Raw genomic sequence first — 26,830 nt, forward strand, 5'->3', positions numbered from 1 at the left:
ATATTTTAACTGATTTCCTGTCATTACTGTCCAGAGGACTGACAAAACCATCAGACAGGAAATTAGCACATGAACTCTTGAGAGTGTCACCCACGTTACTGCTCAAAAGAGGAGCTCCATCATGAGAATTTAAGTTACCCCTCAAAGCAGGTTCAGTTAACTCAGTTAAAGAATTCTGGGAACTCTCAAGAGTGGACACTAGACCAATTGACTGAATATTTAATGACTCCTTTTTGTTCACATCACGCTGTCTCCTGAAACATCTCTCCGTAGTATGACCAAGCTTACTACAATAAGTACATTTACTTTTCTGAAATCTAGAGGTGAAGCTGGTATTTACTTCCTGAGAAACATCATCCTTATTCTCTTTCCTGTTACCTGTACTCTGAGTAGAGGCAACGTACTTACTCTCAGCTTTCCCTTTTTCTCTAGAATATCTCTTGTGAGTGAGAACATACTCATCAGCTAAAACTTCAGCATCAGACAAATTATCTATTCTTTTCTCATCAAGATATAGGCTTACATCTGTATAAATACACCTTTTGAAGTCCTCCAGCAAAATCATCTGCTTAAATTTGTCAAAATCAGAATCCACATTCTTAGAATTTAACCACTGCTCTAACAAATCTTCTTTGATTTTTGCATACTCAACATGGGATTGCTTATCTTGCTTGTAAGTTGTCCTAAATTTTACTCTATAGGCTTCAGGAACAAGCTCATAGGCCTTAAGAATCAAGCTCTTAACTACATCATAATTATCACATTGATCCTGAGGCAAAGATGCATAAGTTACTTGAGCTTTACCGGTGAGAACAGTTTGAAGGAGTACTGGCCAATTCTGTTTGGGCCAATTAAAACCTGTAGCTACCCTCTCAAACAACTGAAAATACTTTGTTAAATCAGATTCATTAAAAGGAGGGACAAGTTTAACATTTTTAGCCACATCAAAATCATCAGAGCTAGATGATCCAGTTCCACCTTGTTTCATGCGATACTCATGGTCTGCCTGAATCCTGGCAAGTTCAACTTGTGCCTGAGCCCGTACCTGTGCCTCTTGAATACGAGCATTTGCCTGAAATTCAGCCTCCTTAGCTTTTGCCTCCTGCAGGGCTAGCTGTAACTTAGCTAATTCAATCTGCGTTTGCTCATTTGGAGGAGTTACATTAAACAAGCTTTCATTAATCATGTCAACAATTTGATCTTTAGAATGATGAGAGTGAACTGCAATTCCCAATTGTTGAGCAACAAGCTTAAGTTCATTCTTTGTTCTGTTTTCTATATCACACACTGTTTGCACATTTGACAAAAAATCTTTGGCTTCATCAAGTGTAGTAATAGTAGACATCATGAATAAGTAACAGTCACAAAATATCAAGCAATATCCTTATGATAATATCCTGAATATCCTGATATGAGGTCGCCAAATTTATGTTACGGAACAGAGAAAGATAACGTACACTTTAAGTGAGAATACTAAGAGTCACTACTGTCCCGTAAAGTTCCAGGTTCAAAACAAAAGAGTTAGGTAAAATTACAAGTTAAAGTTTAATGCTCAAACTAACAACAAAACATTCAGGACTCATAAGGATAATGTAATGGCAAATAAACAGGTTAAATATATGGTTAACTGCAATAGCCTCTATTAACACGAAATTAGCAAGAGTAAATTTATCTAAGTCAGCCCTGATAAAATGAGATACCAGATAATACTCAGTGAATGCCAGCTATATTATTACAGATACAAACTATTATCAAAAATAACTGATATAAAACCCCACACCAATCACAAAGACCTCACTAGGCCTAAGAATCAACCCTATGCTACACAGTACAAGAAAAAATGCAACAACAGTTATACTCAAATTACACACAGCTGCTAGATGTTTGGAGATTTCTTGAGCACTCACAATAATAATATCTGTACAGGGGAGGACAGAGATGTGAACAAAATGAGGAGCAGATCTAAGTGGCAATGATGCAGAGACTGAGCTCATTATATAGGGGCCAGGAGAGCTTGATATAACTTGTAAGAAGGACGCGCAAATGAAGCCATGGGGACAAAAAGCTGAAAATCCCGCTCTGAATAACAGAGAGAACGACCTACTCTACTATAACGGTAGAAGGGGGGGACTGAGGCAGAACACGCTCGTGATCAAACATGCAGCAACTGTGCATTAAAATTACACAAAGGATGATGAAATCATAGGCTATGTAACAATATATATATATATATATATATATATATATATATATATTGTTACAGAACAGAGAAAACTGTCCCACAAAGTTCCAGGTTCAAAACAAAAGAGTTAGGTAAAATTACAAGTTAAGGTTTAATGCTCAAACTAACAACTAAACATTCAGGACTCATAAGGATAATGTAATGGCAAAACACAGGTTAAATATATGGTTAACTGCAATAGCCTCTATTAACACGAAATTAGCAAGTGTAAATTTATCTAAGTCAGCTCTGATAAAATGAGAAAACCGGATAATGCTCAGTGAATGCAAGATATATTATTACAGATACGAAATATTATCAATAATGGCTGACACTTAAAACACATGAATCACAAAAACCTCACTAGGCCTACGAATTAACACCCCATGCTATACAGTACAAGAAAAAATGCAATAACACTTATACTCAAATTACACAGCTGCTAGATGGTTGGAGACTTCCTGAGCACTCACAACAATAACAATTGTACAGGGGAGGACAGAGATGTGAACAAAATGAGGAGTAGATCTAAGTGGCAATTAATGTAGAGACTGAGCTCATTATATAAGGGCCGGCAGAGCTTGATACTATTTGTAAGAATGACGCGCAAATGAAGCCACAGGGGACAAAGAGTAGACACTCCTGCTCTGAACAACAGAAAGAACGACTTACTATAAGGGTAGAAGGGGGGAGTGAGGTAGAACACGCTCGTGATCAAACATGCAGCATACTGTACATTAGAATTACACAAAGGATGATGAAATCATAGGCTATGTAACAATATATATATATATATATATATATATATATATATATATATATATATACAGTATATATATATATATATATATATATATATATATATATATATATATATATATATATATATATATATATATATATATATATTTTTTCTGGAGGACTAAGCTACAGCCTTTCTAAACCATTCCAGAATGAGAAACCTTTCCTACGTTGAACATCATTTGGTGGCACCAGGAATAAAGTAAAAGGGTGTCACCTGAATTCAAGGTGTTGTTGGTGTTGTGACCCCAGGCTTATCTGAAATGCAAAGCCAGTGGACTGAAGGCTGAAGCTGTTATCCTACAGTCCAACATCCTCCTTATGGGGGATAAGGAGGGAATTGAGGGACATCTAAATTATCAGAGAGAAGAGCGGTCTGGTTATATCAGTGCCACCCCGTGAAGGTGTTCCTCTCCCACACCATTCAAGGGGAATTAAAGCATTATACTGGCACAAAGAAATTATGGATGCATTATGATGAAGTTATTATTTTAGGTGCAAGAGTTCACTATACTACAATACTTTTTACCTTAACTTAGCCCAGTTTTTTTGTCCTAATGCGGCTTATTCCACAAAGCTCAGTATCTGAATCAGACAATGCTACATTGCTACATCCTTTCTACAGCACTTGCCTGTAGTTAGCATCATAGTATACAATTACTCTTGCTATAATTTAACATTCAAGAAGGAAAGATAGCAATTTCAGGCCAAGTTAAAGTGAACAAGGTATATCTTACTTTACCATCCATGATGAAAGGAGTGCACTGTTATGTCATCATCATCATTATCTTTATCATCATCATCATCATCCTGGTGTCTTTTCCCACCCAAATGTGAGGAAAAAAAAAAAGTGGGAGATCTACACAACAGCATACCCAGCGAAATGTGCCATACACTAACTCACCTCTCAAGAACTGGGAATCATCACAAACATCAGTCCAATGGCATGAAATAATTTTGTACATATTAATGCATTCTATATGTTTCTAACCTCCAAAGTGATCGCTATGATGGGTAGCCATATGAGTTTCATGGTTGTGGGAAAAAAAAAAAAAAATTCTCATTGTGTCTGACCATGATAGTCACATAGACTGACAGATGGAAAAAGATAAGACAACCATACCTGTGATGTGGACTCTGGGGTAAATAATCTGATGTGAGTTTGGTTGTGGTGAAAAATATGTGTAGGTCCTCAAAGCCTCTTGCCATAATTCCATGTGGTGTGTGACCCAGGTCTAAAGTATGCGCCAGTTCATGTAGAACTGAGCCAAGGTGAGTTCCATAACAGGATCCCCACGTGCCTCTGTGACAAATAAATAAATAAATGTTTTTTACAACAATTATGAGAACTTTCATCATCATCATCCTAACCAGCTCTTGCAGTATCAAACCAGGTGAGTTCCATAACGGGACCCCACATTTGTCTATATGGTGGTTAATTTACAAAGACTGCAGCATACTTACATGCATCTGCCTTAGTCATTCTATGACAAGCCTTCATGCTGCTAAATCTATTGCAGCCACCCTATTCCACAGTCCTATTTTATTGATGATGATCATGTTCCTGGAACTTACCTTACCCCACTTCTTAAGACAATTAGGGCTGAAATAATGATGAAAACAACACTCAGGTTCCTGTGACTCCCTCTTATCTATCTTCATCCATTCTTTGCCAGCATGGGTAAGGGTTAAACCCATCTGCCATTCTCCCTCCTCATCATCCACCACACTATTGCTGATGCAGAGTAATCCCAGTCTGTCTGAACAAACAGACCCATCAACTGCTGGGACTGTCCCTGCAGGGCTGTATAACAGGAACACCATAGTCGGCTCCACATCAACCCATTATCTAGCTATGTGCTTTCCACCCAGTGCTTTACATGACTTCTTGGGTTACAGGAAATCATTTGTCTTGTCACTCACTGTAGAGTCATCTAAAGGCAACACAACTGTACACTGAGTAAGTGGGTGGTAGGCATTCTCACTTACCACTATTTTCCACCACTAAAATCCATAAGCATATCATCTATGGTGGCAATATTACCACTCTCAGGCTCCTATAATACACTTTTATTTCTAATCACTTTTACTTTGCTGGCATGGATGAAAAATAATTCTGGCTATTGCTCTCCCTCCTCACCTTCCACCACTGTCCATACGCAGGGTGGTATCAATGAGTCACAGAGTGTGACCTTAGGAACAGTGGGCTGAACAAGGAGGGTGCTGGACATCAAGCAGCGTGTACAGCCACTATTTGGTAACAAGGCCAACATGTTTGCATGCATCATGCATGCATGTTGGAGCCTTTATAATTATTACCTCTCCCAAGAAGGTTATGTTTTATCACATGCTGGTTTGTCTGTCTGTCTGTTAGCAGGATTACTAAAAAATTTATGAACAGATTTTGATGAAATTTTGTGGAATGGTGGGCCATGGTCCAGGGAAAAATTTTTAAATTTTGGGCCAGATCCGGATCCACATCCAGAGTATCCAAACAATTTCTCCAAAAGTTCTCAAAATTTCAACGAAATTTTGTGGAAAGGTGAGCCATGGACCACGAAAGAAGTGATTAAATTTTGGAGCAGATTCAGATCCCGATCCTATGTCCACGGATTTGGACCCAGGATTACTCAAAAAGTTATGAATGGATTCTAACGAAATTTTGTGGAAGGGTAGGCCATGGGCCAAAGAAGAAATGATTAAATTTGCGAGCAGATCCGGGTCAAGATCAGGAGTATTCCGCACAATATCTTCAAAAGCTCTCAATGAATTTCAATTAAATTTTTAGGAAAGGTGGGCCATGGACCAAGAAAGAACTGTTAAATTAGGGGGCAGATCCAGATCCGGATCTTTTTTAATGACGATGGCATTGGCGGAGGTGTGCATTCTCTGAGCGCTTTCTAGTATCATACTGTTTTGAATCATTTATAGGCTCGAACATGCTTGCATGCATCAGCCTTGGTTACCTAATGGTGATTCTCCACACTGCTTGATCTCTGGCAGTCTCGCTATTCTGTCCCTTATCCCTGAGGTCACAGTATGACCTTGTCTCAGGTCTCTTTTGGTCTACCTTTCTCAACTCTACCCCTAACATTCACACTTCTAACATTCCTAACCCAACTGTCATCCTCCACCCTCTTAACATGCCCAAACCATCTCAATCTACCCCTCCTCATCACAACACCATTACATTCCAGTCCCACCCTTACTCTAAACTCTTCAGTCAGAAGAGGCTGGATGACTCTGTCGCTGATGCCTGTCCAGGATGCAACACAGCATCCCATTCTATTAAGCACATTATGGAAGACTGCATTACACACAATCACCTGCACCAACAACACAACATACACTCCTTGAGAGCTCTTGGGAAAGCCCAGTCTCGGCCGTGACCTTCCTTAGGGACTCGGGACTGTTCGGCCAGACTGCCTAGGGAACAGCTACTACTACTACTACTCCTCCTCTTTAATCACAATCCCAGCCTCTGCTCCCCCAGGCCGTACATTCAAGGACACACTACACATCCATCTAATCACTGTAATTTCTGTACGTCTGAGCCTACAAATGTCTCTCCCTTTACTGCCCCAGAGGTCTTACTACCATACAGCAGTACATTCCTAACATATGCTGCATACAAAGATCTCTTAGCACAAAAGGAGAGCCCTATCAATGTTAAGAGAGGCAACAGCTTCCTGAACTTTCTCCTAACACTCCTTGCCTTAGCCAGAGCTAACTCCAGCCCCACCTTCAGCACATAACATGTCCCTTAAATAAACAAAATTCCTCCACACACTCACGAGACTCTCCACCAAGATCAATCCTTTCACACCTGACAATATCTACATGCTCTCCCTGACACACTGCAAACACAAAATTAGCATTATTTTGCATTATTTAGTTTCTCTATAAAATAAATGAAATGAATTCTTCACTCATAACATCAGTTACCTTAACAAACCACTTCCATGTCACTGTGCCCTCTACCACAAGCTGCCCTCCCTCCAACTCACCTTCCACCACTGAAGTCCATTACAGTAGTGGTATCGATGGGGCTTTGGTCATTCATGACATCAATAACCTTATCAACGTGAGTGGCCCAGGTATACAGCGCTCCAGTACCAACCAGTGCCAGGCCCCCTCCTCCCAGTGACACCTGACCCTTTGTGTTGGCCATAACCTCAGATTCTGTCTTCATTGGCTTTTTGTCAGGGTTGGAGAACCTGAAAATGAATTAATTGTTGTAGTTGCAGCCCCAGGCCCATACGACTGTGAACCTGGTGGATTGCAGAATGAAACTGCATTCCTATGGCCCTTTGTGTGGCTTCCAATTTGGTCTTCACTGGCTTTTAGTTGGGGATGAAGAATCTGGGGACGTACAGGCACATGATATAGGTATAGCCTGTTTTCACCTAACACAAGAGAACTATTCCCATAGCTACAGCACTTCACTGCCAAGCAGCACCAGATCCCGCCACCCAATGAAATGTGGCACTCTTGTGTTAGCGTCTACTACTAATCTGGTCTTCAGATTTTATTTTATGGGGGAGGGGAGGGTCTAAAATATGCAAAAATGTAACTGATTTTAGTTATTTCCTTTCTTACATTCTGCTCAGTTTCAATCAGTGTCAGACCCCCACCACCCAATTAAAAGTGACCCATTGTGTTGGCTACTACAGTACTTTCGATTCTGTATGCATCGATAACTTTTTGTTGGGGTTTGAAAATCTGCGAAAGGAAAGAAAGTTCTAGTAACATTCTTTTTTTTTTGGGGGGGAGGGCTGATATCTATCCATCAACCAGTCCATCTATCTATGTCTATCTGTCTACCATGAAATCCTTTATTGTCCAGTAAGGGGCACAGAGACCTACAGTTTTTGCTAGTAATGCCAGAAATACAGTAACAGCTCTGTTAATACACTCTTCATAACTTATGGCATTTCCATTTAGCTAAGCAGAGACTTAAGGAACCGGAGGGGTTATATTAGCCATAGTACTGAGGTGCTATGCCCCATCCACAGACAGAAAGGTGACCCTTTGTGTTGGCTATTATTTTTTATTCAGTCTTTATTGGCTTTTCTTCAGGACTGGTGACCAGTAAAAGTACTGATATGTACTGTCTACACTAATTGATGGGTTGGGTGACATAAGGTGTTCTCTCGTCAAATCATAAAAAGGAAGAAAACGGGTTCAAAGTTCAGCGATATTCTCGCAACCTTACCTTGTTTAATTTTGATGGCAGAATGTTCCTTATCCACAGAGTTTTTTTTTTGGGGGAAGGGGGGCAGAGCGAATGGAGGGATTCATTATCCTGGGATGTTGAAAGGTGCCACAGCCAGTGAGAACATGCACTGGCTGGGAGAGGTGACATCATAAAGTGTCAGTCTCCTTATGCTTGCCAGCATAATAGCATCATAACAGTGTGTTGGGGAGTACCATTGTGTGTTTTTATTTGTATTATTTGCCCTTATTCACCATGCCAAACTGCAAGTTTGTGTGTCTGCCTATCATTGTTTACAACGTTGTAGGGATTCTTGTTCATTAAATTAATAGTCTTGTCTGATCTAAATAATTTTTCCCATAAGGTTTATAATCTTCCAGTACAAAATTAGCTTCTTGTGGGAGTGTTGTCACCTGTCTGATCCAATTATCATACTGGATGTAAGGCCACTGTACTAGCAAATGAAAAAAGAAAAAAAAGTCAAGTATAATGAACAAGAGTATGTATGTTATGCAAGTGTTATCCCTTGACTTGCCCTAATATATACATATTTATAATGTGTATATATATATATATATATATATATATATATATATATATATATATATATATATATATATATATATATATATAGTATATACATTATAAATATATATATATATATAAATATATATATATATATATATATATATATATATATATACAGTATATACATTATAAATAAATATATATATATATATTACCCCTGGGGGTAGGGGGGTTTTCAAGAATACTCCCCCAGTATCCCTGCTTGTCGTAAAAGGCAACTAAAAGGGTTGGCGGAGGGTTAGTGCCCCTCCCCGGAAAACAACTAACTAAAAAAACAAACAAGAAGCCTCGGACAAGGACTGACCAAACGATGACGACCCAGGACCGGACAAAGGACTTGGTAATGAGTACATGGAATGTAAGAGGAGCGAATGATGAGGTGAAAGAGAGAGAGAGAGATTGTCCAGGTGCTTGAGGGTGCGAAAGTGGATGTATGTGGAATAACTGAAACAAAATGGAGAGGAGAAAGTGTGAGACAATGGGAGTATGGATGGGGTATATGTGCAGGAGTAGATGAGAATGAGAGGGCAAAGGAAGGAGTGTGTATAGTTGTGAGTAAAAGATGGAAGAGGAGCATAAGACAGTATGGATCAGTTGGGTCAAGGATTGTGTGGGTAAAGTTGAAAGTTGGAATACAAATGTGGGCGATTGTGTGTGTGTATGCGCCAACGCAAGATTGTGCTAGAAGAGTGAGAGAAGAGTTCTGGACAAATGTGGAAATGTGCATGGAAAAGTTTGGAAGGAATGAGAGAGTGTTTTTGATTGGTGATATGAATGGTAAAGTTGGTAATGTGAAGGTGGATGGAATAGTTGGTGAGTGGGGTGTGCCTGCCGAGATAGATGAGAATGGGAGTGCGTTAGTGGACATTTGTGCTGGGAGGGGGTTGGTTATAGCCAATACCCTCTTCAGGCATGAAATGATCCACAGGTATACATGGCGAGTGATGAGAAGGGTGGGTGGTGAACTGAATGAAAGGAAGGCAATGATTGATTATGTGTGTGTGGATGAAAGGATGCGAAGATGTGTAAAGGATGCAAGAGTGTATAGAGGTTGGGGGAGTGGACTTTCTGACCACTACTTGGTGGTGGCCAGAATTAGGATGCAAGTGAGATGGAGGAATAGAAGAAGGGAAAGACGAGAGGAAGGAGTAGTTGCAAGGAGAGTGGAAAGGTTACAAGAGGATGAGAAAAAGGCAGAGTATAAGAGAGAAGTGGAGGAACGATTGGGCAAATATGAATTGGAGCAGATGGGAGACGTGGAAGGTGTGTGTAAGATATTTATAGAAGAAATATGTGCAGCATGTGATGTGGTGTGTGGAAGGAAGAGAAGGCGGAGGGGGGTGCAAGGAACAGCGTGGTGGACTGAAGAGGTGAAACAGGCTGTGGCACAAAAGAAGAAAGCATACAATGAATGGGTGAGAAATAGGGGCGTGGAAGAAGTTGAGAGGTGGAAGAGAGAGTTATATGTGGAAAGGAAGAGAGAGGTGAAAAGATTGGTAAGAGAGAGTAAGAAGAGAGTGGATGAGGAATTTGGAAGGAATTTGAGTGTAAAGTGGAGGGACTGTAAGAAAATGTTCTGGAGAGAAGTGAAAAGAGTAAGACAGGGTGGAAGTGAAGTTAGCAGGGGAGTGAAAGATAAAAATGGTAGATTACTAGTGGAGAAGAGAGAAAAAGTGAGCAGATGGAGAGAACACTTTAAGGAATTGTTGAACGTAGAGGATGGAAGTAATGCGAGTATAAGTGGCTGGGGAATGGCTGGGAGAAGGAGGGAGGTGAGAAGACAGGAAGAAATCAGTAGGATAGAAGTAGTGGAAGCAATGAAGAAAGTTAAATCGGGGAAAGCCCCAGGAATTGATGGAGTGTGTGGTGAAATGCTGAAGCATGGGGGAGAGATAGTAGTAGAATGGATGTGGAAGATGTGCAGATTGGCCTCGGAAGGAAGGTAGAGTCCCGGAGGATTGGAAGTCAGGTATAATTATTCCCTTGTACAAAGGAAAAGGGGAAAAAGAAGTGTGTGGTAATCATAGGGGCATTTGTCTTCTTAGTATAATAGGAAAAGTGTATGGTAGGATACTTATAGACAGAGTTAGAGAAAGAACAGAGAAATTAGTTGGAGAAGAACAGGGAGGCTTTAGGAAGGGAAGAGGTTGTGTAGATCAGATATTCATTCTTAGATCTTTAGTGGAAAAGTTTCTAGAGAAGGGAAAGAAGTTGTATGCGGCTTTCATGGATTTGGAGAAAGCATATGACAGGGTGGATAGACAAGGATTGTGGAAAGTGTTAAGAATATATGGAGTAGATGGGAAGTTGTTGAATGCTGTGAAGAGTATGTACGATGGTGCGAAGGCTGCAGTGCGTGTGGATGGTGAACTAAGTGAGTTTTTCTCTTTGAAAGTTGGTTTGAAACAGGGATGTGTCATGTCTCCATGGTTGTTCAATCTGTACATGGATGGGGTAATAAAAGAGGTACAAGGTAGGGTAGTGGATGTTGGAGTGGCCCTGGTGAGAGAGGATAGTGTTTGGAAACTCCCTGTACTGTTGTTTGCAGATGATACTGTGTTGTTGAGTGAAGACGAAGGGGAGCTGCAAGGCTTGGTGGATGAGTTTGGGAGAGTGTGTAAGAAACGGAACCTAAAGGTGAATGTAGGGAAGAGTAAAGTGATGGTCTTTGAGAGAGGTGAAGTTAGTGAATGTACAGCGAGGTTAGATGGTGAGGAATTGGAAAATGTGAGTACGTTTAAGTATTTGGGTAGTGTGATGAGTAAGGATGGAGGTTTGGAGGGTGAAGTGCTTGAAAGGGTACAGCAGGGAAGAAAGGTTGCTGGTTCCTTGAAAGCAGTGATAAGAAACAGGGAAGTGAGCATGGAAGTGAAAAAGTTACTACATGAGAGTATTGTGATACCAACTCTAACGTACGGAAGTGAAGCTTGGACATTGTTGGAAGGACACAAGTCAAGAGTGAGAGCAGTGGAAATGAGATATTTAAGAGGAGCCTGTGGAGTCACGTGGAGAGACAGGCTGACGAATGAGGATATAAAGGAGCGTTGTGGTGTGGATGTGGATGTGATAGGAAGCGTTATGAGGAACACACTGAGGTGGTTTGGCCATGTGGAGAGGATGGAGGGTGAGAGACTGACGAAGAGAGTGTATGTGAGTGAGGTGGAGGGGGGAAGAGGGAGGGGGAGGCCGAGGATGAGATGGAGGGATGGGGTGGAGAGGTATATGAGAGAGGGGGGTGTGAGTTGGGAGCAGGGCAGTGAAATGGTGGGGGACAGGGCGACTTGGAGGCAATTTGTTTGTGGCCACCCCAAACGGGATTGAGGGGTCTGGCAATAGATATATATATATATTATAAATAAATATATATATATATATATATATATATATATACAGTACTCGTCAGAAGTATTGAGCGTTGTCTGCCGGGCGCGCAATACTTATGGCCCAAAAAGAATCACCCATTTTTGGGGGTAAGAATTGAGCCACAAGTTTCAGCTCCGAGCATGACGTCACGGTAGCCTGAGGCCTTCCGACACGCTGGTTGGTTCCCGCCTCAGTCGCCTACGGGCTGCCTGAAAGAGAGGAACTCCGCCGAGTGTCCCTCTCAAATTGCGCCATTTTTTACCGAGTGTCCCGCAGTGTTTTGGCCTTTAAAACTTTGTTATGGCACCTACCCGTGAACTATCGAGTGAAATCATATCCCAGATCATTGCTCTAAAGGAGGCAGGCCACCAGACAAAGGAAATTAGTGAATTGGTTGGTGTGGCACGATCGACAGTGCGTCGTTGGTGTGCGCGGTTTCGGGAGGAAAACAGTGGTGAAGTTCCCACAAAGAAACCGAGGTCTGGTAGGCCTAGGAAAACTTCCCCAAGGTCTGTTAATGTTTTAAAACGTGCAGTGGAGTTTAATCCTCGTGTGAGTGCAAGGAAAATTAAGGAGAGCAACCCAGAAGTGTTTGGTGAGGTGTCAGTGAGAACAGTGTCTCGTAGGGTGCATGAGCTTGGTTACACAAGTCACAGGCCTGTGACAAAGCCTTTTCTCTCTAGCAGCCAGAGAATTCGTAGGCTTGCCTTTGTTAATAAATATCTAAACTGGGGTGAGGAGCAATGGTTGTCAGTATTGTGGTCTGATGAGGCAACGTTTAGTGTTACCTGTAACAGAGGAGCATGCAAAGGTAGTGACCCACTTGACCCACGGTATGTAGAAAGCACAGTTAAACATCCTGATTCACTCATGGTATGGGGTTGTTTCTCAGGGAAGGGTTTGGGGAAGCTTGTTGTACTTCCCAAGAACCTCAGAGTGAATCAGGATGTTTACCTGGAGCTTCTGTGTGATCATTTACCAGACTCCTTCGAGCTAACAGGTGCACGAGTGTTTCAGCAGGACGGTGCACCTGCTCACAAGGCCAAATCGGTCACCAATTGGCTTCGTGACTGCGAGGTATCATTCATGACAGACTGGCCAGGAAATAGCCCAGACCTCAACCCGATTGAAAACCTCTGGTACCTCGTAAAGAAGAGTTTCCAAGGGAAGGACGTGAGCTCTCTCCCTAAGCTGGAAGCCGCCATTCGTGACTCCTGGGACAAAATACCGCTCCAGCACCTCAGGAGCCTCGCCCTTTCACTTCCAAGACGTCTCAGGTCCGTGAAGAAACGTAAAGGCTACCCTACGAAGCACTAAAGGTAAATAAAATGCATTATTTATATGTTTTTTCAATGTTGAAAGGTTTGTTTCTCAGGAGGGACGCAGGGCGCTCCATACTTCTGACGAGCACTGTATATATATATATATATATATATATATATATATTATAAATAAATAAATATATATATATATATATATATATATATATATTATAAATAAATAAATATATATATATATATATATATATATATATATATATATATATAGTGTGTGACAGTATAGCCAACTATTACCACAGATAAAAAAAAAAAAAAAAAAAGTCTTTACTAGACTAATGAGTGCTCCCCAGGAGCAAGAAGGTTTATTGCATCTATACCTAACCTCCGCAACTAAAAGGTCACTTTTAAGCTAACTAAAATACTCTAACCATGCCAAGAATATATTAAGCCAGTACATTACTACACTGAAGAGGTTAACTAAGATAAATAATACAATGTCTGGTTCCACCTAGGAAAATAAGACACACACACACACACACACACACACACACACACACAAAACTCAATATAACAGACTTCAATAGACCGCAATCTGCCTTTATTGGAATCTAGGAGCTACCAGACTAAATTCACATACCAGAAAAGGTCTGATAACACCAGAAGCAGTCCAGACTGCCTGACCGCTTCAGGTGTGTTCACCACAATAAGGTAAATAAAAGACATGTTTGTCAGCGTACAGTACAGTATTCTTATAAATATTATACCATTTGATTACTGTACCGAGTGTATAATACAGTACAGTGTGTATAGTACTGCAATGGAAGTGAAAAGAGTTTAAAAACCATTGGTGCAATCCAGACTAATGTCTGATTTATTGGAAAAAGTCCTGGTTAGCAATAGGAAGTCCGATGTCGCTTTTATAGGAATTTCGCTTTTTTCAGGATGGCTTTGGCCCCAATTAGTCCATTAAAGTGAGGTTTTACTGTACATATTTATACATTTATATCCATCCATCCATCATCCAATCCTATGTCGCCCCATGAAAAGCGTTGGAGCCCAGGGTTAGGCAAGTTGGTCCTGACATTTTAGATGAAAGTGACCAGCCTCACTCATCCCTGAGTGGCATAACATAAGCAATAAACCCCAAACACCCCTTGGATATAAACCTACTGTACACAGGCTCAATCCGACCACAGCGCCTTAGTTACCCATTAAATCATTAGGCCCCATAATTTGGTTATATGGATATCGCCCAGCGTAGTAAATGGTTTCCTGGTGTACAGGAAGCCATTTGGCTTGTCACTCAATGTAGAGTCACCAATTGGAAGATGAAAGACGAGAGAATGAAGGAAAGAAAGACAGAAGAGGGAGTGTAAAGTCACTCATAGGCAGAAGGAAGGGGAAAGAATGAAGGAAAGAAAGACAGAAGAGGAAGGCAGGAAGAAAGGAAAGGGCAGACACACAAAGTCGCACTACATTGAGAGAGTGGATGGTGAGTGCCCTCACCTACCACTAAAATATATTTGCAATTCTTGTTTGTAAAGTACGATAAAGGATAAGCAATGTTTTCTCCGAGGTGATTCTTGTTGCCTCTAGATTATATTATTTATCCATCTATCCATCATCCAATCCTACATTGTCCCATGAGGAGCATAGGAGCCCAGGGCTAAGCATATTGGTCCTGACATATAAGATGAGAGTGACCAGCCTCACTCATCCCTGAGTGGCATTATGTGAGCAAAAACCCCAACCACCCCTTCGATATAAACCTTCACTGGCTCAATCCAATTGAAGCGTCTTAATTACCCACTAAACCACCAGGCGCCATAATTTGGTTATATGGTTGCCACCCACGGTAGTATAATGGTTTCCTCGTGTACAAGAAACCATTTGGCTTGTCACTCAGTGTAGAGTCACCCACAAGCAGAAGGAAGAGGAAAGACTGAAGGAAAGAAAGACAGATGAGGGAGTGTAAAGTCACCCATAGGCAGAAGGACAAGGAAAGAATGAAGGAAAGAAAAGCAGAAGAGGATGGAAGGAAAGAAGGATGGAGGAGAAGAAAGGGCAGACACCCAAGAGCAGCACAACATCGAGTGAGTGGATGGTGGGCGCCCCCACCTACTTTAAAATAACCTCAAGCAATGCAAGAGTTCACGAAGGCTAGTCTAACATTTCTTACCACCTCCATATAATTTTACTGAACTTGGGAAGGATCTCCCTTGCTGATTTAATACTAGCTGTATTGAACACATCCAGTTCATATCACTCTCCACCTATATAAAACCATTTAACCATGCCAAGAAGAAAAACTGAGATTAAATAATACACTATACCTGGCTCTCCTGAAGAAAATGACATTAACATTTACTGTCTGTAAGATGCAACACAAGGATATGTAAGGCCTCAGAAAAATTAGTATCAACATATTAACCCCTAACAGGCGGGCGACATTATGTAACGTCCATGTGTGAGGAGACGGGCGATATTACATAACATCCGGCCATTTTCTGTCCTAATTTATTGGCGATACTGGGCAATATGGCATCCTTGTCACCTACTGTCCTGCCCTCTACCCGCCCAAGCCTTGAAACAAGTAAAATAAAATATACGAACATAAGCTGTAGTGTTATAAGCGTTCAAGTAAAATAGAAGATTCATACCCGGTATGTATGATTGTTATATGTGTACAAGTACAATAGAAAACCTATACATAAAGATTTTGAAGACAATGAACAGTGTAAAGAATGCATAAATGATAAATTTAGTATTCAGTGGTGAAGAAAATGAAAAAATCTGCTAGCCTCACCCCAGGTGCACCAGCTCGCCCTCCTCCCTCCCTCCTCCTCCTACAACCAGCAGAGACATATTACCACGTAAGTTACACCCCATACCTTTGTTTTTCATCCATTTTCATCGATTTATGTATGTTTAGGCTTATTCCTTGAAACATTATTTTTCTGAAAATATGCCGCCCCACATGGTCGTCTAATTGATAATTCACCTGCCCATAAGGGGTTAAAGGGGTTAAGAACAGATTAACTCCTTCAATCCAGATGACGTCCTATTTAGCTCATTCTTCCTGCTAGCACACAATTCTATTCAGTTTATGAATGGTCCATCAAAATGAATGTGTTTATTGTGGCTTAATCCAATTCAAGGAAAACTAAAACTAAAACTGCCTGAAGGTAGCAGTAAACTAAAGGATGTAAGTTATGAAGCTCTCCAAAACATTTGCCATGATTAAGTGATTTTAAACAAGGGACTCTGGGGTACATTTAACCCAGCCAAAAACCATTTATGTGAAGCTATAAAATGTGGTGAATGTTTTTGGCATATCAGACAGAACCAAATTTCCGGAGGCTTGAATGGTGAGTGAATGGAAGCGTGGCCCACTGGACTGGGCAAATTTGGGCAGTCTGGACGTTGCTACTCCTCATCCTGCCCTAGGGTGGGAAAGGAGGTCCGGATGATGATGATGATGATGATGATGATGATGATGATGATGATAAGTTATGGCCCAGTGTTGTTCTAGTCTGAAATGGACTGTATGTGTCAGATTTGTTCAAACAATATGCAAAAAAAAAAACAGGCTCTGTATGTTTTATGTCTGGTAGTCTGGTGGGTTAAGGCACTCTACATGGATGAGGCACTTAAAGGCTTACATCCAATGGATAGCTGGGGTTTATTACTCACATAATGCCACTCACACCTCACCTCACACGTTGGGACTGAATGGTTTGGCCCCATGACCCTACGCTCTTGAAGGGTCAGCAAGGGATTGGATGATTGATGGGTGGAAAACATCACTGATGTGAAATGGTTAAATCTTTCAGTATCAACTTACTTCTTAGTCAAATAAAATGGACCTGAGGTACTGGTATAAAGAAAAAGCTAAACCAAAACATTATCATACAGCAGCAATTAAGAAACTTCAAGAATACTCCATCTGTTTCCCTCACACAAAGGGACAGAGTTAAACTTCCTGTTAGCAAGATGTGAGGAGAGAATATGCAAGCTTTTCTTATCCTAGTTCATTCTTACAGCCTGGTGAGAGTCAAGTTTTCAGCAGAAAGTGTAGTAGATGATATACTTAAAGTGACCTGGAAATTAAGCAAAGAGGCAGGGATGGAAAATATTACAATAAGAAAAGATCTGAATGAAGAAGAGAGAGAAGTTTTAAGATCATTGAAGGAAGAAGTAAAGGAAAAAAAATGATAGGAGGACAGAGGAAGAATGTAATACTTTTTTGGGGAGAGTAATGGATATGAAAGTAAGGAAGTGGTATTTAAGGAAATAGAAGTGAAGGAAACTAAGGGGGATGGCTGTGAACGATCAGAAGTTAAGGAAGTGGTACTGATGGAGAGTAGGAGAGAAGAGGGTATAAAAAACATCAAAAATAATTTGAAGGTGATATATACTAATGTTGATGGTTTAATATCAGCAAGGCTCAAAATTAACAATTTCTTGAGAGAACATGAACCTGATGTCATGTGCTTTGTAGAGACCAAATTTTCATTCATTCATTCATTGCCAGACGCCATGTATCCCAAACGGGGTGGCCAAGGGCTTAGAGTTAATTGTTTTACAGGGAGGGGCACTAATCCTCCACCAACCCCACTTGACACGTAGGGATGCCAACAGCTTCTGGTGTTCCCAGGCGGTCACCCATCCAAGTAGTAACCAGACCCAACGTTGCTTAACTTCGCTGATCGGACGGGAAGCGGTGTACTCAACGTGGTATGGCCGTTGGCATCCAAATTAAGACAAGATATTGATGTTCATTTGGGACATGGTAAATACAAACTGTGGAGAAAAGACAGAAAAGAAAAAATGGGAGGAGGAGTGATGATAGCAGTGAAGAACAACATAAATGTAGATACTGTGGAAATGGGAGAAGGCAGGGCTGAAGTGATATATATGAAACTAGAAACTGGAGAGAATGTTAAGAGAGATATGCCGGTAGTGTATGTTCCCCCAAAGACGAGAGCATGGAATGATGACGAATATCAGGAGATGTTGTCAGATATGGCTAGCTATTTACAAAAAATAATTGAGAAAAGCAATAATATAATTTTGGTGGGTGACTTTAATTGTAAAGAGGTGAACTGGGAGGAATGGTACTCGGGAGGCGGTGAGGATTCGTGGGGCACTATGTTATTATATATAATAATGAATAATGTGATGACGCAATGGGTCAAAGAAGAGACACGGTTTCGAGGTAAGGACACACCAGCAAGGTTAGATTTACTGTTTACCAAAGAACCCGATGTAATAGAATCATTGAAATATCTCTGTCCTATAGGAAAAAGTGATCATGTGATCACTGAGTTCCAGATGATAATAGGGAACGTCAAGCCAAGAGACAAGCTTCATAGACATGGAAGATACAACTTTGGGAAAGCAAATTTTACAAGATTGAGAAAATTTTTTGAAAATGCGGATTGGAGAAAATTCAGAGATACAAGAGAGATACAGAGGATGTGGGATATCTTTCTAGACCTATATAATTTGGGAGTGGAAAAATTTGTACCAAGAGTAAGAGGGAAAGAAAACAGGAAAAAGGAGTGGTTTAATAGAAGGTGTATGATAGCAAAAAAAGAGAGAGATAAGGTGTGGAACAATTGGAGAAAGAGAGGTAACAATAGAACAAAGGAAGAATATAAAAGAACTAGAAATGAATACACAAGAATACGTAGAGAAGAAGAAAGGAAATTTGAAAAAGGTATAATAGACAAATGCAAGGATGAACCCAAACTGTTTTATAGATTTGTTAATGGCAAACTGAAACAAAAGGAAGGAATCACCAAACTGAAAGTAAAAGGAGAGGTCTATAAAGATGCAGCAATGCAAGCTGAAATAATGAACAAATGTTTCCAATCGGTTTTCACTAATGAAAAAGAGTTTGTGGAAGGGGAGGGAGTGATTAGCAATGTACCGGTGATAAAAGATATAAAAGTGGAGGTACAGGAAGTGTATAAATTACTGGAAACTCAAGATGAAAGGAAAGCCCCAGGACCTGATGGAATTTCTAATTGGGTACTGAAGGATAAAATGCACGGTTTAATCGTGTGTTCTCTGGAAGAGGGGAAAGTGCCACAAGAATGGAAGAGGGCAAATGTGGTACCAATTTATAAGGGAGGAAACAGGGAAGAACCCCTGAATTATAGACCAGTGTCTCTAACCAGCATGGTCGCAAAATTGTGCGAAAGATTCGTGAAAGACAGATGGATAAAATATCTAGAAGAGATGAATATTTTCGCTGAATGTCAGTTTGGATTCAGAAGTGGAAGGTCATGTGTTTCTAACTTGTTGAGCTTTTACTCAAGAGTAATTGACGTGGTACAGGAGAGAGATGGTTGGGTGGATTGTGTGTACTTAGACTTAAAGAAGGCCTTTGACAAGGTACTGTACCTCATAAAAGACTAATGTGGAAACTAGAATATATAGGAGGACTGAAGGGGAAACGTCTGGAATGGATGAGAGACTTTTTTGAGAGACAGACAAATGAGGACAGTAATAAAGGATAGGATGTCAGGATGGAGGGACGTAACAAGTGGAGTCCCTCAAGGCTCGGTGTTGGCGCCAGTAATGTTCCTGATTTACGTAAATGATATGGTAGATGGAGTGAACAGTTATGCAAGTCTGTTTGCTGATGATGTAAAGATCTTGAGGAAGGTAGAGGTTGAGGAGGATTGTAAAAAGCTGCAGGAGGATTTGGATAGGATACATGATTGGAGCCGGACGTGGGAAATGAAATTTAATGTAAAGAAATGTAAAATATTGGAAATGGGTAAAAGTACCAGGAGGCCATCACTGAATTATTTGTTGGGTAATGAATTAATCACAAAAATGAGAGAAGAGAAAAATTTTGGAGTGCTGGTCCAAGATAGTTTGTCACCAGAAACATTAACAAGATGGTTGGAGAGACTTATAAACTCTTGACTAACATACGAGTAGCATTTCATTATATGGATGAGGAGATGATGAAAAAATTGATATTGGCCATGATCCGCCCCAGGTTAGAATATGCAGTGGTACTGTGGTCCCCACACAAAAAGAAAGATATAAACAAGACTGAGAGAATACAAAGAACAGCAACCAAGATGGTCCCCAGTCTGGCAGACCTGTCATAGAGAGAGAGGCTGGAAAAGCTGGATTTGCCTTCCTTAGAGGAAAGGAGAAAGAGGGGAGGCATGATTGCAGTGTTCAGGACCATGGTGGGAGTAGATAAAACTGACAAAGAGGATCTGTTTGTATGGGTTAGGAGAGTAACAAGAGGACACGGAATGAAACTGAAAAAGTCAAGCTGCTTGAAGGATATCAAGAAATATAGCTTTCCTTACACAAGTATTAACTTATGGAATAGCCTGGACAAAGAGATCGTCCAGTCTAAAAACTTAAACGAATTTAAAGCTAAATTTGACTTATTGAGAAACAGCGACGGAAACCCACGTGCATAGCACATTCCGTGTATATCACAATTAGGTATATTAGGTAAATACATAAATATTTGGAACGACTTAGACGAAGAGGTGGTGCATGAGAAAAACATTCATGTGTGTAAAGGTAGACTTGATAAATGTGGATTTGGAGACAGGACAACACGAGCATTGCTCAATTCCTGTATACTACAAATAGGTAAATACAAATAGGTAAATACACCTCACCTCACATGTTGGGACTGAGTGGTTTGGCCCCATGACCCTATGCTCTTGAAGGGTCAACAAAGGATTGGATGACTGATGGATGGAAAACATCACTGGTGTGAAATGGTTAAATCTTTCAGTATCAACTTACTTCTTAGCCAAATAAAATGGACCTGAGGTACTGGTATCAAGAAAAAGCTAAACCAAAACATTATCATACAGCAGCAATTAAGAAACTTCAAGAATACTCCATCTGTTTCCCTCACACAAAGGGACAGAGTTAAACTTCCTGTTAGCAAGATGTGAGGAGAGAATATGCAAGCTTTTCTTATCCTAGTTCATTCTTACAGCCTCTAGACAATTTACAGTACTGAACTTGGGAAAGGTGTCTTGTAATGAACAGTTTAATGAAGACTTTCTCTACCTTGGCAAATGTCTATCATAAGGTGTACACTCATATGGAGGACACAAAAATATAAAGCAAACCATAACATTAATCAACAAAGAAGTAACTGAAAAACTTTAAGAATACTTCACCTGGTTCCACAGAAGAAAGCAACATATTTGCAATTCTTGTCAGAAAGATGAGAGGAGAGGATATGCAAGGCTGTTGTCTCCCATAAACGCTCCTCTGTCATGTTGTGAACTTCTTTCAAGGTTACTGGAAGCTGTATAACATGTACTATTGGATTCCCCTCTGTGTCCAGTTCAAATCTGAATGTCCGTCTGCCTAGTCCCTCTGTCGCTAAGGTCTCCGCAGTAAACGTTTGAAGTACCAGCGCCCCTGTTTGGATTTTACGTATGGCAGTGTTTGGTGAACATTCAGCATCCTTTGGGCCTTGGAACTTGTCTTCATTCAAGCAGGTTATGTAAATAAGTCTTATATACAGAGGGTTGTTGGCTGGCTTGTAGGTCACCTTGATAGTTGCCTCCTCTGTGCCACATATAATTCTGAGGTCATTATCACCTTCAACTAAGGGAATTAAGGCATTGAATCCTCCCTGGTGAATTTTCCACAAGGCACCATTTCTGGTGTTATCACTCTGGTTGTGTATGGCAGCGCAGGTTGCCTCTTTCTGTGTACCAATCACACGCAGTAAACACAGTGGATGGGGCACTACTTCCCCACTGTGAAGATTTATTACCTCCAGCATGATGACTCTGAAACATAAAAAACAAAAAAATTAAAAATAATCTTCCCCTTTCAGGGTCTTATTCTAAGTGGCTTTACAGATTCCCTAACACCTCTTCCGTAGATGTTTATTTTGCATACTACCTTCTTCTACATCTATGTCACTTCAATACTGACTTAGTTTGCATCAATATGACAGAGGGCAATACAGTACTGATATATAAAAAAAATAATAAATAAATAAATCATGGGGAGGGAATGAAAGGAAGGCAATGATTGATTATGTGTGTGTGGATGAAAGGATGCGAAGATGTGTAATGGATGCAAGAGCTTATAGAGGTTGGGGGAGTGGACTTTCTGACCACTACTTGGTGGTGGTGAGAATTAGGATTCAAGTAAGATGGAGGAATAGAAGAAGGGAAAGACGAGAGGAAGGAGTAGTTGCAAGGAGAGTGGAAAGGTTACAAGAGGATGAGAAAAAGGCAGAGTATAAGAGAGAAGTGGAGGAACAATTGGGCAAATATGAATTGGAGCAGATGGGAGACGTGGAAGGTGTGTGTAGGATATTTACAGGAAAAATATGTGCAGCATGTGATGTGGTGTGTGGAAGGAAGAGAAGACGGAGGGGGGTGCAAGGAACAGCGTGGTGGACTGAAGAGGTGAGACAGGCTGTGGCACAAAAGAAGAAAGCATACAATGAATGGATGAGAAATAGGGGCGTGGAAGAAGTTGAGAGGAGGAAGAGAGAGCTATATGTAGAAAGAAAGAGAGAGGTGAAAAGATTAGTAAGAGAGAGTAAGAAGAGAGTGGATGAGGAATTTGCAAGGAATTTGAGTGTAAAGTGGAGGGACTGTACGAAAATGTTCTGGAAAGAGGTGAAAAGAGTAAGACAGGGTGGAAGTGAAGTTGCCAGGGGAGTGAAAGATAAAAATGGTACATTACTAGTGGAGAAGGGAGAAAAAGTGAGCAGATGGAGAGAACACTTTCAGGAATTGTTGAACATAGAGGATGGAAGTAATGCGAGTATAAGTGGCTGGGGAATGGCTGGGACAAGGAGGGAGGTGAGAAGACAGGAAGAAATCAGTAGGATAGAAGTTGTGGAAGCAATGAAGAAAGTTAAATCTGGGAAAGCCTCAAGAATTGATGGAGTGTGTGGTGAAATGCTGAAGCATGGGGGAGAGACAGTAGAAGAATGGATGTGGAAGATGTGCAGAACGGCCCGGGAGGAAGGTAGAGTTCTGGAAGATTGGAAGTCAGGTATAATTATTCCCTTGTACAAAGGAAAAGAGGAAAAAGAAGTGTGTGGTAATCATAGGGGCATTTGTCTTCTTAGTATAATAGGAAAAGTGTATGGTAGGATATTTATTGACAGAGTTAGAGAAAGAACAGAGAAATTAGTTGGAGAAGAACAGGGAGGCTTTAGGAAGGGAAGAGGTTGTGTAGATCAGATATTCATTCTTAGATCTTTAGTGGAAAAGTTTCTAGAGAAGGGAAAGAAGTTATATGCGGCTTTCATGGATTAGGAGAAAGCATATGACAGGGTGGATAAACAAGGATTGTGGAAAGTGTTAAGAATATATGGAGTAGATGGGAAGTCGTTGAATGCTGTGAAGAGTATGTACGATGGTGCGAAGGCTGCAGTGCATGTGGATGGTGAACTAAAAGAATTTTTCTCTTTGAAAGTTGGGTTGAAACAGGGATGTGTCATGTCTCCATGGTTGTTCAATCTGTACATGGATGGGGTAAAAAAAGAGGTACAAGGTAGGGTAGTGGATGTTGGAGTGGCCCTGGTGAGAGAGGATAGTGTTTGGAAACTCCCTGTACTATTGTTTGCAGATGATACTGTGTTGTTGAGTGAAGACGAAGGGGAGCTGCAAGGCTTGGTGGATGAGTTTGGGAGAGTGTGTAAGAAACGGAATCTAAAGGTGAATGTAGGTAGAGTAAAGTGATGGTCTTTGAGAGAGGTGAAGTCAGTGAATGTGCAGCGAGGTTGGATGGTGAGGAATTAGATAATGTGAGTACATTTACGTACTTGGTTAGTGTGATGAGTAAGGATGGAGGTTTGGAGGGTGAAGTGCTTGAAAGGGTACAGCAGGGAAGAAAGGTTGCTGGTTCTTTGAAAGCAGTGATAAGAAACAGGGAAGTGAGCATGGAAGTGTAAAAGTTACTACATGACAGTACTGTGATACCAACTCTAACGTATGGAAGTGAAGCTTGTACGTTCTTGGAAGGACACAAGTCAAGAGTGAGAGCAGTGGAAATGAGTTATTTAAGAGGTGTCTGTGGAGTCACATGGATAGACAGGCTGACGAATGAGGATATAAAGGAGCGTTGTGGTGTGGATGTGGATGTGATAGGAAGCGTTATGAGGAACACACTGAGGTGGTTTGGCCATGTGGAGAGGATGGAGGGTGAAAGACTGACGAAGAGAGTGTATGTGAGTGAGGTGGAGGGGGGAAGATGGAGGGGGAGGTCGAGGATGAGATGGAGGGATGGGGTGGAGAGGTATATGAGAGAGGGGGGTGTGAGTTGGGAGCAGGGCAGTGAAATGGCGGGGGACAGGGCGACTTGGAGGTGATTTGTTTGTTGCCACCCCAAACAGGATTGAGGCGTCTGGCAATAGATAGATAGATAGATGGGGAGGGAGCGAGGCAGAATAGTAACTTTTGGTAAGGATGCTGTGGTCATGTAGCTATGTCAGGGCAGGCTGCTTCTTCCTGTGCATGAACCACAGAAAGTAAACATAGAGTACGTTGCAGAGTCTCAACATCGTGCATATTTGTTACCTCCATCATATCTGAAATTAAGAGTAACTACTAACTTTCTAATGCCTGGGACAACTCTAGCATCCTTTTCCCATTAACACTGAACTGATTTTATTCAGCTGAGTTGTTGTTGTTGTTATCGATCAAATTATCAACCCCAGTCTGTCTGGACGAGCAGATCCATCACCTGTAAGCAAGCAACTGACCATGCAGAGTGTACAGTGAATTAATGTTGCCTTGCAACTGACAGTGGCTCACTACAGCAAGATGCAAGGAATAGTGTGGAGGTTTAGTCCCTGGATGGATCCCACACTTCCATCTCTCTACCCAGTTAACAGGGGCACTGTGGCAGGCTTCACTTCTCCCCATAACTAGGTTATATGGTTACCACCCAGTGGTGTAAATGGTTTTCTTGGGTGCAGGAAACTATCAGGCTTGTCACTCAGTGTACAGTCACCTGAAGTGGAAAGGAGAATAATAAAAACTGACCAGAAGGAAAGGGTGAAGTAGGAAGAGAGGAGGGCAGACAGTGACACAGAAGCAGAATGAGAAATTGGAAGGAAGAAGTAGGCAGCACAACAAATAGTGAGTGAATTATGGTTGCAATCAATTTACAATGATACTATATATGTTAGTGTCCCTCCCCAGAAAACTAAAAAGACGAACAAGAAGCCTCGGACAAGGACTGACCAAAAGATGACGACCAAGGACCGGACAAAGGACAGGTACTGATCGCAACATGGAATGTAAGGGGTGCTAATGATGAGGTGTAAGAGAGAGAGATTGTCCATGTGCCTGAAGGTGGGAAAGTGGATGTATGTGGAGTAACTGAAACTAAATGGAAAGGAGAAAGTGTGAGAGAATGGGAGTATGGATGGGGTATAAGTGCAGAAGTAGGTGACAATGAGAGGGCAAACGAAGGAGTGTGTATTGTTGTGAGTAAAAGATGGAAGAAGAACATAAGAGAGTATGGATCAGCTGGCTCAAGGATTGTGTGGGTAAGACTGAAAGTTGGAATACAAATGTGGGCGATTGTGTGCGTATAGGCGCCAACGCAATATCGTGCAAGCAGAGTGAGAGGAGAGTTCTGGACAAATGTGGAAGTGTGCATGGAAAAGCTTGGAAGGAATGAGAGAGTGTTTTTGATCGGTGATATGAATGGTAAAGTAGGGAATATGAAAGTGGATGGAATAATTGGTGAGTGAGGTGTGCTTGCTGAGATAGATGAGAATGGCAGTGCGTTAGTGGACATTTGTGCCAGGAGGGGGTTGGTGATAGCCAATACCCTCTTCAGGCACAAAATGATCCACAGGTATACATGGCGTGTGATGAGAAGGGTGGGTAGTGAACTGAATGAAAGGAAGGTAATGATTGATTATGTGCGTGTGGATGAAAGGATGCAAAGATGTGTAGTGGATGCAAGAGCTTATAGAGGTTGGGGGAGTGGACTTTCTGACCACTACTTGGTGGTGGCCAGAATCAAGATCCAAGTAAGATGGAGAAATAGAAGAAGGGAAGGACGAGAAGAAGTAGTTGCAAGGAGAGTGGAAAGGTTACAAGAGGATGGGAAAAAGGCAGAATATAAGACAGATGTGGAGGAACGATTGGGCAAATATGAATTGGAGCAGATGGGGGACGTGGAAGGTGTGTGCAGGATATTTACAGAAGAAATATGTGCAGCATGTGACGTGGTGTGTGGGCTGAAGAGAAGACAGAGGGGGGTGTAAGGAACAGCGTGGTAGAATGAAGAGGTGAGACAGGCTGTGGCACAAAAGAAGAAAGCATACAATGAATGGATGAGAAATAGGGGCGTTGAGGA

At 41.2% G+C, this 26,830-nt stretch overlaps 1 protein-coding gene and 1 non-coding gene across 2 annotated transcripts in view; both read right to left on the minus strand.

Annotated features, from left to right (window-relative positions):
• LOC145391419 (uncharacterized) overlaps positions 1–22,268 on the minus strand; it is a 61,112-nt gene extending 38,844 nt beyond the window's left edge. The window contains exons 1-3 of the mRNA XM_080266032.1: positions 21,652–22,268; positions 7,030–7,239; positions 4,146–4,325 (exon numbers count right to left, since the gene is read on the minus strand). Of these exons, the coding sequence (XP_080122158.1) occupies positions 4,146–4,325; positions 7,030–7,239; positions 21,652–22,268 (1,007 nt within the window). The remainder of the gene's footprint in view (positions 1–4,145; positions 4,326–7,029; positions 7,240–21,651) is intronic.
• Positions 18,101–18,219, minus strand: LOC145391537 (5S ribosomal RNA). Its single transcript, XR_013895856.1, has one exon. It is a non-coding gene; the product is annotated as a 5S ribosomal RNA (ribosomal RNA).
• Positions 22,269–26,830: the final 4,562 nt, after the last annotated feature.

Source organism: Coenobita brevimanus, chromosome 18 (assembly GCF_032717465.1).
Source record: "Coenobita brevimanus isolate Jiangsu-jjx chromosome 18, ASM3271746v2, whole genome shotgun sequence".
NCBI classification, from domain to species: Eukaryota; Metazoa; Arthropoda; class Malacostraca; order Decapoda; family Coenobitidae; genus Coenobita; species Coenobita brevimanus.